The following is a 15454-nucleotide window of genomic DNA, read 5'->3' as shown; positions in this document are numbered from 1 at the left end:
CAAATAAAACTACAAAAAATTGTATACAAAAAAAATTAAAATTTTTTAACAAATAATGCAACATAAAAGTAGAATGTACAAGTTAGAAATCTAATTATATGAGAAATACGCATTTTAAGTTCGGGAGTAATGGAAGTAATTCAGTTTACAACAACTATATGCGATTTTAGACACTTTTCAAAATTAACTTTTGCACAGATTTCAGAACCAGTCTGACAAACATTATCCGCTTCACATTTTTTATACAAAATAATTTGTACATAAAATTAATTTTTTTTAATTTAATTTTATAATAAAAAGTATTCAAAATCGCGTTGCTTTTGGAACTTATATGCAAGTAATTTTCGAAAACAGTAACAAAAAAGGAGGCTGAGACTAACAAACAAAATCTCTATTATGTAAAAAAGACTAATTATTCTTAAGCACATACATATGTATGTTTGCACATATGTATGTAATTTTTTATTTTATATTAAAGTGTCCCCTCATATAATAAGCTAGTCACATTAGTTAAAAAATTCCCTAAAAACTATACTATTCCTATATAAAGGCAGTTAGTTTCACTTATATTGTACATTCGCATTAACTACGCATGCGCAAAATAAATTGTTGAGCACGTCGCTATTTAAAAAATGCCACTTTTAAGCACCGTTAATGTGTCGTGTTTTCAATTAGAACTACTACAAAACAGCAGCACGCTCATTTAGGCGCGTTGCTTCATATTGTATGATTCGCTGGCGATTTTCTTAAGTGATTCTGCCTCGGCGCCCGTAGCATCGACCATCTGACGCAAAGCGCCATTTTGCTTCTTCAGCAGCAGGTGTGGTATATCGAATTCGCGTGCGCGACCATCATCCATCACGAGTATGCGATCCGAATCCATAACGGTGTGTAGGCGATGAGCAACAGTTAGCACAGTGCAATGCCTGAATTTGGTGCGAATGGTGGTTTGAATGAGCGCATCGGTTCTGTGTTGAAAAATAAAAAAAAAATTGTCAAATAATTAAAAATTTAATTAGGAAATTAGTATTTTTGGAATACGCACTGTGGATCCACATTGGCGGTGGCCTCATCTAACACGAGCACTTTATTGTTGCGCAAAATGGCGCGCGCTAAGCACAACAGCTGACGTTGACCCACACTGAAGTTGCTGCCGCGTTGTGTCACCATATAATCCAAGCCGGGTATGGCGCCCTTGAGCTCAACCTAAAAGCATTTACAAACACATATAACATAGAAATATAAAATATAATAGAGATATCAGAAACTCACATCCTCCAGCGCGCGCCACAAATCAGCATCACCATACTTATCGAACGGATCTAAGTTGTAGCGTATGGTGGCGGAGAATAGCACCGGATCTTGTGGTATAACCGAGATTTTCGAACGCAATGTCTCCAGCGAAATACTGCCGGTTTCAATGCCATCGACCATGATGTCACCTTCCAGTTGCGAGAGACGGAAGAGCGCACTAATAAGCGAACTCTTACCGGCACCAGTGCGTCCGACCACACCCACCTTCCAACTGGGTTCGATTGTGATATTTAAGTGTTTCAATACTGGTGGATTGTTGGGGTCGTAACGTAGTGATAGATCCTTAAATTCAACTTGCCCGTGTATAGGCCAAGTGGGCGGTGGTTGTTTCTCGATTTCCGATTCTTGTTCCAGATCTGTATATTCGAGTACGCGCTCCACGCTAGTCATCTGTTGTAATGATTCGGCTACTTGGCGTACGCCATACTGCACCATGCCAGTGAGTACCATGGCTTGAGAAATGGCCAAACCCACGTTGCCGCTGAAGGTTTCTGATAAGAAAAAAATTTGTTGTTTTTGTGGTTAGAAAATGGTAGATAGATTATGTATGTATAAGGTATACAGTATATTAAAAGGAAAATATTATGGGATATATAATTATTATGGAAGATGGAGTCATATGTAGAAGTTCACGCAAGTGAGGGAAGTTATCTGATTGCAATTCACTTGGGTGTGGCCAGAAACAATTCTTTTACATAAGTATGACTCAAGCAGCTCACGACTTCCGGTCCTATACCAAGTATCCTCTGAACAAAGAACATCCCCTTGATTCCCTGGGTTGTGCGCTGGTTTTGAGACCCGCCACATAAAAAACGCCCCCAATGCCGGACGAGCTATTCCAACCCGGCGGCGAAGAACTGATAAAGAGTATGCTTCAACTTCTTTGTAAAATATGGTCGGACAAAAGCATGCCCAACGATTGGAATTTAAGTGTGCTATGCCCAATCCATAAAAAAGGAGACCCCACAATCTGCGCCAACTACCGTGGGATTAGCATCCTCAACATCGCATATAAGGTTCTATCGAGCGTATTGTGTGAAAGATTAAAGCCCACCGTTAATAAACAGATTGGACTTTATCAGTGTGGCTTCAGGCCTGGAAAATCAAGAACCGACCAGAAATTCATCAAGCGCCAAGTCTTGGAAAGGACCCGTGAAAAGAGAATCGACACGCATCACCTCTTCGTTGATTTCAAAGCTGTTTTTGAAAACACGAAAAGGAGAAGCCTTTATGCTGCGATGTCTGAATTTGGTATCCTCACGAAACTAATACGACTGCGTAAACTGACGTTGAGCTATACCAAAAGCTTTGTCAGGATCGGGAAGGACCTTTCCGAGCCAATCAATACCAAACGAGGTTTCAGACTAGGCGACTCCCTTTCGTGCGACTTTTTCAATCTGCTGCTGGAGAAAATAATTCGAGCGGACTGGATAAGGAAGCGAAGGAGATGGGTCTGGTAGTGAACGAGGGCAAGACGAAATATCTCCTGTCATCATCGCACTTGCGACTTGGTTCACACGTCACTGTTGACAGTCATTACTTTAAGGCGTAGATAATTTCGTCCATCTTGGAACCAGTATCAATATCAACAACGCAGAATAACTCTTGTCAACAAGTGCTACTTCGGACTGAGTAGACAATTGAGAAATAAAGTCCTATCTCGACGAACAAAAACCAAACTATTAGTCACTCATTGCTCCCGTCTTGCTATATAATGCATGATGAGTCGACGTTACGAGTGTTCGAGAGAAAGGCTCTGCGGAAGATTTATGGTCCTTTGCGCATTCGCCAAGGCAAATACCGCATTCGATGGATGAGCTGTATGAGATATATGACCACATTGACATAGTTCAGCAAATTAAAAGACAGCGGCTGCGCTGGCTAGGTCATGTTGTCCGAATGGACGAAAACACTCCAGCTCTGAAAGTATTCGACGAAGTACCTGCCGGGGGAAGCAGAGGAAGAGAACTCCGTTGGAAAGACCAGGTGAAGAAGCACCTGGCTTCGCTTGAAATCTCCAATGGCGCACTGTAGTAAATTCGGCTATCACCGCGTAAGTGTGGTGTCAACGACAGTAAAGAAGAAGAAAAATTACAAATGAATCAAAAACCTTTGTTACTATTTTTTGTTCTGCAATTTTTACACTGAGGCCTTGAACCTATATACCTTTGAGTGATTTGAGACATCAATATGTCGCTAAAACGTATGCACCAGGAGATATGTATATGACGGACCTTTAACTTTGAATTTGGTTTTCAAACTTGTCGTAAGTACGAGCCAAGGAAGTTATGATTGTAAATTTGAGAATAAAGTAAGTCAAACGTAATAATTATATAGAAAAAGTACGAGTTTAATGGAGTATTAAGAGCTTTACCGCAACTACCCCATTCTGTTAAACATTAAGGCGATAAATATAAAGCGTTGCCTACATTTAGGCTACACGGTAAAAAAGCTATCTCTATTAAGATGTGTAGATTCATTTTTTTATTTTAAAATGCACAACACTTACGAGTTCCCATTAACGAAAAACTAAATGTCACCGAGGCAAGGAAGCAACAGCTAACGCAGTCCAACCACAGGCCCAAGGCCGTGTTCGCAGCCATTGTCAGTTGCCAGACAGCGCTATGCACATCCTGTAGACTGTCAAACTCCTTTATGACAATATCTTGTAATTCACGTGCGCGTATAGTCGCAATGCCGGATAATGAGGCGGAGAGATGAGAGAAGACTGGACTACGACCTGTGATGTGAGATTAAAAGTTAATAATAATAATAATTGTGAGTATAATTTTTTGGGTCGAACTTACAAATGCCCTCCAAGCGCTTAAGGTCCTGCGAAGGACGCAAATATAACTGTAAAATCCAGTAATCAACTATGGCTACAATCAAAATGGCCAACAGCAGAATGGGATTGACGACACAGATCACAATCAATATGCCAAACATAACCAAAGAGATTTGTATGAAGTCCATAATAGATTTGGGTAGATACTCATCAATGGCGCCCATATCCTTGGAGAAACGATTTAGAATGCGACCCGAGGGATTGGTGTCGAAGAAACGCATTGTTGCACGGAGTATGCAGCCGAACATGCGATCGTGCAGCACTTTTGAGGCATGCATGCAGACTTTGAAGAAGAGATAGTCACGAAATACGGTAATCTGTGAAAATGCGAGAGACAAAAAAAAATGTCTTTAGTACGAACACACTTTTATCTTACATTCATTGCTTACTCACCAACACAACGGCGATGATGAGTGCGCCGTATATATACAAACACTCGAAAGTGGTGAAAGTCGTGGGCTTACTAAGCGAACGCAAGTATTCTTGTTGCGTCCAAATATTTACGAAATAATCAGAACCGCTGCAGATCACTTGCGACAACAACATGACACAGGTCATAAAGACTAGACCGCATACACTGCTGCCAGCGCGGAAATATACCCACCAAACGCGTCCGGAAACACCACCTTTCGCCTGGTCCTCCGCCAAACCAGAATCATCGGAGAGATCCTGTTCAGAGCTCAAAGCCAAACTTGCCGATTTTCTCGTTAGCGAACCATCATTATTAGGGCTGGTGCGACTGCTGCGACTGGTACGACGCAGCGGTTGATAACCATCACGCACACCATCAATATAAGGAATTTCCTCATCCTCATAGGTGGTTTCATGTGATAAAATCAATTCGTTCTCACTCTCGACGGCTTCATCTTCCTCCTTTATGCGTTCAAGTAATTTGGCAAAATCAAGGTTACTTTTCGACAGCTCCTCGTAGGTGCCTTGCCGTGAGATGCGTCCATTTTCAATGATCACAATCCAATCGGCTTCGGTCAAGAAGTGTACTTGGTGGGTAATAAGCACCCGTGTGGCCTTTTCAGTGGCCAAACGACCGCGTGGTCCAATTACTTCGTCGAAAAGCTGACGACCGACGTGTGCATCGACGGCGCTCAATGGATCATCGAGCAAATAAATGGAAGCTGGTTTGTAAACAGCACGTGCCAAACTAGAAAATTTCAAAGAAAAGTGTTAAAAAAATAGTTTTTTGAAGGAAACTGTCATTAAAGTGCACAATGTTTAAGGAACTTCAAACTCATTTGAAAAACTCTGCCCTATCACAAAATTTATAACACCTAGGAGGAGTCGTCGGAGACCCTATAAAATATACATATATATATAAATGAGCGACGGTCTCTTCCTCTGCTTACCCCGGCGGGTACTGCGTCGAATACTCAGAGATGTCTCTTTTAATTCGCTGGACTATGTCAATGTCATCGTATATCTCGTACAGCTCATCGTTCCACTGCGGTATTCGTCGTTGCCAATGCGCAAAGAACCATAAATCTTCCGCAGAACTTTTCTCTCGAAAACTCGTAACGTCGACTCATCAGCTTTTGTCATCGTCCATGCCTCTGCACCAAAAAGCAGAAAAGGAAAAATGAGTCATTTATAGAGTTTGGTCTTAGTTCGTCAAGAGAGGACTTTACTTCTCAATTGCCTACTCAGTCTTGTTGGCAAGAGTTATTCTGCTTTGGATTCCGAGGCTGACATTGCTTTTGCTATTAATACTGGTTCGTTTCGATTTCTGGATGTTTCGATTCGAACTGTCAACAGTGACGTGGGAGCCAAGTCGCGAGGGCCACGACTGTTTGATGACAGGAGATATTTTGTCTTGCTCTCGTTCACTAGCAACCCATTTGCTTCGCTTCTTTATCCAGTCTAGAGAAAGCAGAACTAACGGCGATATCAATATCATCGTCCTAGGCCAACAGCTGTACACTCTTATAGAACTTCTCTAATTTATTTCTGCAGCTCTAATCATTTTCTCCAATAGTAGATTATAGAAGTCGCACGATAGGGAGTCGCCTTGTGTGAAACATCGTTTGGTATTGAACGGCTCGGGGAGGCCCTTCCCGATCCTGATGGAGCGTTTGGTATTTCTATCAGTTTACACAGCCGTATTAACTTTGCGGGGAGTTCAGATAAGAATACTGCCATTCAGACTAACCGATCGATACCAAGTTTTTGTGTGGACAAATTTGTTTATTTACGAAGAGTATTACAGCTTCGTTGCTACCGAAGTTAATATTATTTTCTTATACACCGCAACTCACCTTATACGCGCACGTTGACCACCCGACAGTGATGCGCCTCGCTCACCCACAATTGTCTTATCGCCATTACTAAGCTGCTGGAAATCGGTCGAAAGCGCACAGCACTTCGTCACCTCGTTATAACGCTTGCGATCGTAAGGCTCGCCAAAGAGTATATTATTGCGCACAGTGCCGGTGAACAGCCAGGGTTCTTGAGCGGCATAAGAGAGTTCGCCTTGTATGACAACTTCGCCATCAGTGATAGGCAGTTCGGCTAACAGTAGCTGTAGCAATGAACTCTGCACAAAAATTTTATTTTTGTAAGTGAAAGTGCCTTTAAAGTGTAAAATAAAAATATAAAATATACCTTGCCCGCACCCACGGGACCAATAACAGCACATAACTGCCCACGCTTTATTTCCAAATTGATATCCTGTAGGGTAAGCTGCGGTTTCGTCAGATCCCAATTCGCATTCACCTGTTTGAGTATAACGGCATTGGCAGCGCTGCTTTCGCTCGATTTGGATTCTTTTTTATGTGTCAGCCCTTGTGCCTTTTCGTCGTGCCCTTCCTGCTGCAGGAAGGTTTCGACACGATTTAGTGAGACTAGTGCCTCAGCACCGAAAGACACAGCAAGCGGATACCAAATGGCGACGACCACTTGCAACATATTATAATAACTGGCCACAGAGAAAACAATATCGGCTGAAATTTGATTACCCATAAGTACAGCAGCTGCAATGGTTATATAGAGTGTGGAGCGTTTCGTAAACACCATCGTACTCAAATAGAAGCCACGTAAATATGATGCATAACGAATTTGCTTGATTTCACGACGACGCGCCTCGCCGACTACAGCCTGAAAGGGTTTCTCCCATGCATACATTTTGATCACCTGTATACCCTGTACCAATTCGTTCATGATGCCGACACGCGCATCGGTACGTTCGGCGATTTTCCTACGCAACTTGGAAGCCAATTTACTGAGGCCGGTTTGTACTGGTATGGTTTTGAGAAGTAGACAGACCATGCCCACAACTGCTGCCCAACCAATGCGTAGCCAAATGAGATAGCAAATCAGCATGGCATTCAATGGCATTATCCAGATCCAGTGCATATAAACGAAACCGATGTTAAGACGATTAACATCGTTCGAGAGCAAATTGATTAGATATCCGGCTGGAGTTTGGCCAACGGAGCGCATTGAGAGGCGAAGTGTCTGAAATTAAAGAATGACTTTAGTAACTCGTGAAGTGAATCTGTTAACAAAAAGAGTAGTGTGAAATAAAGAGAAAATAAAGGTTTTTATTGTTATCTAATAATACCATGTTTAGACCGACACTTAATCACACGCTTTCGGCTGTTGAGTGGTTTATCCCACTAATCTTATAAATTACATTATCTTTGCTGACTTAGACACTACAAAGGGAAAAAAATGTAAACAAACAATTTTTTTTAAAGCAATGAATCTAATTTACCCTGAAAATCGACTTCCCAAATGAAAGAATGCGTCCATTATTTCTATTATATGGACAATATTTAAAAGAATACGTCCTTTATTACAAAATACTATTTAACAAAAACAGCTGTTTTTTCATCTTTCCAACGGCAGTGAGAACGGGCTGATTAATGAAGGGCTTAAATGTAATCTAATCCTTTCAAATTTTCGGTCTGAACATGGTATAAGGCGGCAATACTATTCAGACCTTGTCTTTTGAAGTGTTTTCAACGAATCTTCAAGCGATATATTCAGTACTTAGCTTGTACCGACAAGTTTGGACTAAAGAACTGAAGTGATAATGCAGAAGTTTCTAGAGTGCTTGTAAAGAGTTTGCGAGTTTATTGAATGTATTCATTATTTGAAGAAAATAGTTTGGATACACCAATGCCGAATTCTAAGCTCGAGTATATCCTCTGCTATTGGTACTGTACTTGACTAATTTTTAGAAGAAAATAAGAAAAGCTGTTCCTTTTCATTGGTGATGGTTTATATGAGCGCACAACCTCGCTAAACGAGTATTATGTATAAAGCTAAATGCTACTTTGGACTGAGTAGGAAATTAAAAAGTAAAGTCATCTCTCGACGAACAAAGAACGAACTTTACATCTGAAATGATGGTGCAGAAGCATAGACTAAGGAGTGTTCCAAAGAAAGATTTTTCGGAAGACTTATGGTTCTTTGCTCATTGGAAATGGTGAGTACCGCAGTCTATGAAAGGATGAGCTGTACGAGATATACGGCGACATTGACATGAATGGTTTTTCAATAAGAGCGCCACAAAGGTTTTTGGGGCATTAATGAAATTCTTTATTCCTGTGAAAGTACATTCGATGCCATTATGAATGAAACTCGATTTCTTTGGCACGACCACCACAGGAACGCTTGCAGAAGTCCAGAAGCTCAACCCAATTTTCGACGGTTTTCAAGCATAAATCGGCCGATACTGCTGCAATCCCACATTCGATAATCGCGCGAAATTCATCAATCATCGCTGGCTTGTTGGCATCGACCATAGACTTGACCTAGCCCCACATGAATCAGTCTAACGGAGCCGAATCGCACGACCGAGGCGACCAATAACACGTTCACCAAACTTGGTTTTCAATAAATCGATTGTGACATTCGCTGTGTGGCTTGTGGTGCCATCCTGTTGGAACCATATATTGTCCAAGTCCATGTCATCCAATTCGGGCCAAAATTATTCGATAGCGGTAGCGATTCCCATTCACAGTAGCGTGCCGGTCTTGGTCATCACGGAAGAAGTACGGCCCAATGTCGCTGCCGGCCCATAAACCGCACCAAACCGTACTTTTTTCGGGATGCTATGGTGATTCAAGGAGTACGTGTGAATTGCTGTCGGACCAATAACGCATATTTTGCTTATTGACGAAGCCATTCAGCCAGAAATGAGCCTCATCGCTAAAGATGTTTTTTCGATGAAAATTCGGATCACTTTCAAGTTGTTGCCCAGTCCAATTCACGAATATACGCGTCTGCGATTGTGGTGGTCAAGCGGCTTCAGTCATTGCGTCATTTTGATCTTGTGGGGATGTAGGACTTGATCTTTTCGCAAAATTCGTCACAGAGTTACCCAACGCTTGAGAACGAAGTGTGAGAGACTGATTTAGGTCTTCCTCAATAATGCGCTAGCGGCAGAAAATATTCTCTTCAGGCACTTCTTTGCCTCACTGGCACGGGAATATTTTGTACTATGCCTAAGGATTCAAATTTTTCCACTAAACCCTCAATAGTGGATCTGACAGAAGGATTATGACGACCATAAATTGGACGTGGCGCTCTTAAAATTGAGTCCACTGACTTAAAATTTTGGTAAATTTTAATAATTTCGACTCGTTGTTGGATCGTATATCTTTGCATGATGAAATGTCAAACCTTACTGATGAGAAATGTCAAAAGAACGGGAAAAATATGGCTTCGTTTGCTGTCCCTATCGGTCTATTGTAAACCCATACAATATATAAACAGTCTGATGAGCTAACCGCTCAAAATCAAGTTCTTGTAAGTAAAACGCTTTTATATAACGAGATATATTCACGAAACTTGCCACAGATTTAAATACAAGGGATCGCTACAATCGTCAAACAAATTTTTCAAATCAGAACTTCGCTTTCAAAACATTTTAATATTTTTTAGTTTTCTTGTAAACCCATATATTCTGAACCCAGGAGCAAAAGCAATTATTGCTCAAGTATTCACTCACCTTTCTGTAAATCAGCGAGCAACAAGCGATGCGCATGCGTCCGCCCAACAAACGCTGTCTCAAATCCACATGATGTATAAGAAAGCAACTCAGCAGTGTGGATGTTACCAAAATAGTGCCCAAGCAATAAATATCATTGAATACAAACCATAGCGGATCTTCGATATCACTGAATTCAGGTTGCGCAGCTGTTGTAGTGATATTGTCGGCAAACAAAAATTTATCTGTCGCAGATTTTCCGGTGACGTCAAGGATGTTAGATGATGCTGCAAAGAAAACAAATATTTACATATGTAAGTAATGGCACGTGTGCGATATATACAAATATACATACAGATACATACATCTAAACTAAGAAGAAATGAGCAAATCGTAATGAAAGAAATTTATTGATTGATATCAGCAATTGCAGTGTCATAATCAGTTCGACCAAACCAATCAATTGTGCACTCGGCTAATTGTCAGACAACTTAATTGACGCAAACGGTTCGCTTTGTCCGCAGATTACTTACGCCCATACGTAGATATACATATGTATATATATATACATACCTATCAACTATTTCTGTACTCTAGATTTGCCCAGCTCATAACAAAAGAACAACAATGATTGTCAATGATGGTTTCAATCATCTCTCATAACATAACGAAACTATATTCTATATGCATACGTATACAATATTTATCGGCCAGCAATAATATGCCAACTAATCTTAGAAGAAGAAGCATCTAATGATTGTATTTAACAGTCAGGCGCCAGTTTTCGTTCATAAAGTATAGTATGTCACAAATTTAATGGATTCTTTGAAAACAACTTCCAGAACTGTGGGCAAAAACTAGTAAGACTTTTAATTTAATTCTTTTTAGGTTAGTATGACTGTCGGAACATCTGTGTCAAATGTCACATCAAAATAATCATTAGCATTTAGATTTTTAGTATATGTTGTCTTTCTGAAGTACATAAAAAGCATTCGGCGATTTTAATTATTATAGAGATCTTACTGGCATCGTTGGAATATCGAAAGGATCAGTGAAAACCATTTTGAAAGATCATTTGCACCTAAGAAAAGTAAAGTACGATTGGTTCCAAAATCACTAAAAACAGCGTTGGGTTAACGTCTGTGGGACAATGCTTTTAATGCAGAAAGAACACGCCGAAATGCTCTCCTCCTTCAACTGTATGCCTGAAGAGATGGATGTCGTAAAGACCACTCATGGCCATTTTTTCTCTGCTCACATACCGAGGAAGAAGCCGCTGGAGAAGAGATATAGTGAGACTTTTCACTGATAGGTCGAAGGTAGGAGGGAAAGATGGAAGGGAGGTTTCGTGTAAGGAGCTCGCCGTCAATCTTAGCTCTAGGCTGCAAGACCACTGTAGTGATTTTTAGGCAGAAATGGTGGAATCAAAGTGTCAGTAGACGTACTGCTATGAAGTGCAACCTCTTTTAGCGAAGTGAGCAATGATGACAGCAAAAAGACAGCAAAGTGAAAATACTAGTGCTGAGCTCGTTAACTGTGCACTCAAAGCTAATAAAGGAATATCTGTCTTCGCTAGAAACAGCATGAAGCTACTTCATCATGACATTTGTTTGGGTGTCTGGTTATACCGGAAGCGCTAGCAATTGCAAAGCCCCATGAGCTAGCCAGAGGGGACATCCTTGTCCTGCTCACACCGGAATGGGATCGAATAGGATTTCCGTTGGCATTTTGCATATTAGCACTGGAATAATGAACTTCGCGTACACTTAGCTGGCGCTGTTCGATAACTGAACTAATAGCACTGAGCAAAGTTCATCTTGCCGAAATCGCAGGAGATCTTACTGGACAATGTTCATATAGACATTCATGCGGTAAGGCTCCAAATCTTGTCGGACGCTAGTTGTGAAAGCTGTATGGAGGAGGATGAGGAGCAAACATCCAGGAACTTTCTCTCCCGTTATCCAGCGGTTGCAAGATTGAGGTGAAACATCTCGATAGTTTTAACTTCGGCGAACCAGAAGACGCAGCCGAAACTGATATTGCCGTCTCAAAAAGGCTCAAAGCACTTTGTGCATCTGTAAAGGTGTTATGATCCAGTATATTTTGGAGTTTTATGTACTACAACGAAGCGGTATAATAAGCTGATAAGTAAGATCCCTGTTAGGATTGACATAACCTCATAATAAAGTGAGTTTGTACGATATAGTTAACATTCTAAAAATTTAAAATATACAAGGACTTATCTTTCATAACGATAGTAAAAGTCTATAAATTGGGGTTTACATTGCCTTTGTATTCAGGGCATACTCTGGACCCGGTCACAGCCCATCATTTCGCCTCTCAGACCTCAAAAAAATGCTTACTGCAAATAAATTTAGCGACTATGAAACGTTTATCAGCTATACCGAGGTCTCTTTTGTAGCATATTGACCAAAATGGTAAGGAAAATTTGGAAATTGGGGGAAATTGTAGGATATAAATCTGATATTGTTCCGGTGTCGTTAAAAATCGTCTGGCCGATAGTCACTGGTTGGTCAAATGCTGTTAGTGTTAATGTGAAGCTAAGCTGATGGTTATGTAGACTTATATGGAGAGCAAACCTCAGAAACAACAAGGGGATATGAACCTAAGTTTCAGTAGTCGAACCTCTCAGCTGGTTTTCTTTAATTTGTGTATTTTAAAAGCGAAGACCTTGAGGTCTCTGGGTCAAAATTTTTTAACTATCAACATACTTATGTATATCAGCGGAACTATTCATTAGATAGGATTTTCCTTCTCCAAGAAGTCTTACATCTTGCTGTTGTTGTTGGCTGAAACATTTCTGAGAAATTTAACGAATGCTACAGAGTCGACAGTTCTCTTCTTTTGTCCCAAGGAATGGACAGTCAATTAAACTTCAATACAAATATTATATTTTGTCGGTAAGGGTGTGACTTTGATTACGAAAATCAAAAAGCGAAGTGCCCTTTTTATTGGTGATTCTCCGCAATTTATTTCACTATAATCTTTATGATCTAATAATTTAATGCATACTAACCGAAGTTCATATATGAATACACTTACCTCCTCCAGCATTTCCAGCAGCCACATCAGCCGACAACAAAGAGCTGTTTTTCACGGATGCATCAATGGAACGTATTGCTCGGCTTGTCGCATTCACCATCTCAGTGGCTGTTGTTGTTGTATTCGCTGAGTGATTTGAAGAGAGTGACACTTGTTTTTGAAATTGCATCAATAATTGCGCCAACACAGCGGGTATGAGTGATCTGTTAACGAAAACAAAGGATGTACATATAAATAAGGGCGCTGGTATGTATGTAATTAAGTTTGTAGAAAAGTAAAATTCAGAAGATTCTTTGATTATTTCATCTTTTACTTACTTAATAACCATATAAATTAATGATATGGCGCCATCCACAACTGCGGACACCCAAAATGTGCGCAGAATGGCATTACGTAGCAGCGGCTTACGTCCCTTGCGACGTGCTCGCTCCACTTCAGCGTACCATTTTCTGAAAGCAAAGAGACAAAGTTATGGGAATAATGCATTTCAACTAATTTGATTCATAATTTCAAAGGAAGCTAAGTTAAAAAACTTAAAATAATTGCCGTTGAGCGCTGCCAGCACGTTGTTGCCTTTAGTACGGAAATACTTTCAGTCCTTGGTTTTTTTTATATTTATATATTTTATTCACTTTATACATACTGTGAGGATAAGGACGCTATTTTCTTATTATCAAATATATTACTTTTCCTTAATTGGCGTCGAAACCGCTTAAGCGATTATAGCCGAGTTAACAACAGCGCGCCAGTCGTTTCTTCTTTTCGCTACGTGGCGCCAATTGGATATTCCAAGCGAAGCCAGGTCTATTCCCACCTGGTCTTTACAGCGGAGTGGAGGTCTTTCACTTCCTCTGATCCCCCGGCGGGTACTCCGTCGATTATTCTCAGAGCTGGAGTATTTACGTCCATTCGGAGGACATGACCTCGCCAAAGAAGCCGCTGTCTTTAAATTCGCTGAACTATGTCAATGACGTCGAATATCGAATATGATATTCGGCGTAGCCAATGCGCAAATGACCATAAATCTTCCGGAGAACCTTTCTCTCGAAAACTCTTAACGTCGGCTCATCAGATGTTGTCACCGTCCATGTCTCTGCATTATATAGCAAGACGGGAATAATGAGTGACTTATCAAGTTTGGTTTTTTGTTCGTCGAGATAGGACTTTATTTCTCAATTGTCTACTCAGTCCGAAGTAGCACCTGTTGGGAAGAGTTATTCTGCGTTAGATCTTGTTGCTGTTAATACTGGTTCCAAGTAAGACGAAATTATCTACGACTTCGAAGTTATGATTGTCAACAGAGACGGGTAGCCAAGTCGCGAGTGTGACGACTGTTTGTTAGATGACAAGAGTTATTTCGTCTTACTCTCGTTTACAACCAGACCTATCTGCTTCGCTTTCTTATCCATTCTGGAAAAGGCAGAACTAACGGCTAATGTTGAGACCAATAATATCAATATAATATCAATTGAGTCGTCTACCCACCACTATTAGTGACGATAGCATCGAAAAAATAAAAGAAATTGTACTTGGAAATGGTTATTTTGGCATCAGAGAAAAGCAGATGCTCTCAACATCCTTTATGGATCGACTCAGCACACTTTGGTTAATGTTTTGGATATGAAGCGTGTTAATGCTAGACTTTTACCAAAATAATTTAATCTTTTGCAAAAACTACTTCGAGGAGAAGTGATTGCCAACGTAGATAAGAGCTGTAAATTTATCAAACGCGTAATTACTGATAACAAGACGTTTATGAATATGGATTTATGAACCATAGAGCGGTGAAAATAATTTTAAACTTTTGTGATAGTACAAATTGCCCGGCTGCATGTGCTGCTTGGCGCATCTTTAATTGGTTATTAAATATTTGTTACTTACTCTTCCAAGCGATCTCCTAAATCCTCTGAGCTATCTTTTGGCATACACTTGGTGAGATCATCTGTGTTCAAGCCGTTTTTGGCGCCCTTAAAGAGCAGCGGCATGGCCCAAACGAAAAGTAATTGCGACAGTATGTTCGCATGACGGCGAGGATTGATTTTTTCTGGCTTACGGGAACTATCCATTTTGCTTAGATGTGCTCTATAGCAAAAGCATCACTGTAAAAATAAAATTAAATAATAAAAATTTGCACCCATAAAAATATTGATAAAAGAAAGTAATATACTATATATGTAGGTTTATAATAAGAGACTATAAATGCATATACATATACATATATGTGTATTTTTAAAAACAATAATAAATAGATAATAAAAAATTCCTTTAATGAAGATATTGACTAA

At 40.2% G+C, this 15454-nt stretch overlaps 1 protein-coding gene across 1 annotated transcript; it reads right to left on the bottom strand.

The window, feature by feature from the left end:
* Nucleotides 1–317: 317 nt before the first annotated feature.
* LOC120782256 (multidrug resistance-associated protein 4-like) lies at nucleotides 318–15263 on the bottom strand. Its single transcript, XM_040114421.1, has 12 exons — nucleotides 15051–15263; nucleotides 13487–13618; nucleotides 13170–13372; nucleotides 10128–10393; nucleotides 6773–7624; nucleotides 6427–6704; nucleotides 4553–5318; nucleotides 4122–4476; nucleotides 3824–4054; nucleotides 1273–1805; nucleotides 1046–1206; nucleotides 318–968 (listed from the first exon to the last, which is right to left on the bottom strand). Exons 1-12 carry the CDS (start codon nucleotides 15233–15235, stop codon nucleotides 704–706), a joined length of 4227 nt encoding a protein of 1408 aa, XP_039970355.1. The 5' UTR covers nucleotides 15236–15263; the 3' UTR covers nucleotides 318–703.
* Between the last annotated feature and the right edge of the window lie 191 nt (nucleotides 15264–15454).

This window comes from Bactrocera tryoni, chromosome 1, assembly GCF_016617805.1.
Source record: "Bactrocera tryoni isolate S06 chromosome 1, CSIRO_BtryS06_freeze2, whole genome shotgun sequence".
Classification (NCBI taxonomy): Eukaryota; Metazoa; Arthropoda; class Insecta; order Diptera; family Tephritidae; genus Bactrocera; species Bactrocera tryoni.
Note: the sequence above shows the minus strand (reverse complement) of the source record. Positions and strands in the feature narration are given on the sequence as shown.

Bases quoted from the DNA above. Each gene is read 5' to 3' on its own strand.
- LOC120782256 (XM_040114421.1), bottom strand. From the start codon at position 15,235: ATGGATAGTTCCCGTAAGCCAGAAAAAATCAATCCTCGCCGTCATGCG. The intron at 7,625-10,127 runs GTGAGTGAATAC...CTTTAATTTCAG, and splicing joins GCTCGCTGATTTACAGAAAG to ACACTTCGCCTCTCAATGCG. The intron at 1,806-3,823 runs GTAAGTGTTGTG...TTTTCTTATCAG, and splicing joins TTTTTCGTTAATGGGAACTC to AAACCTTCAGCGGCAACGTG.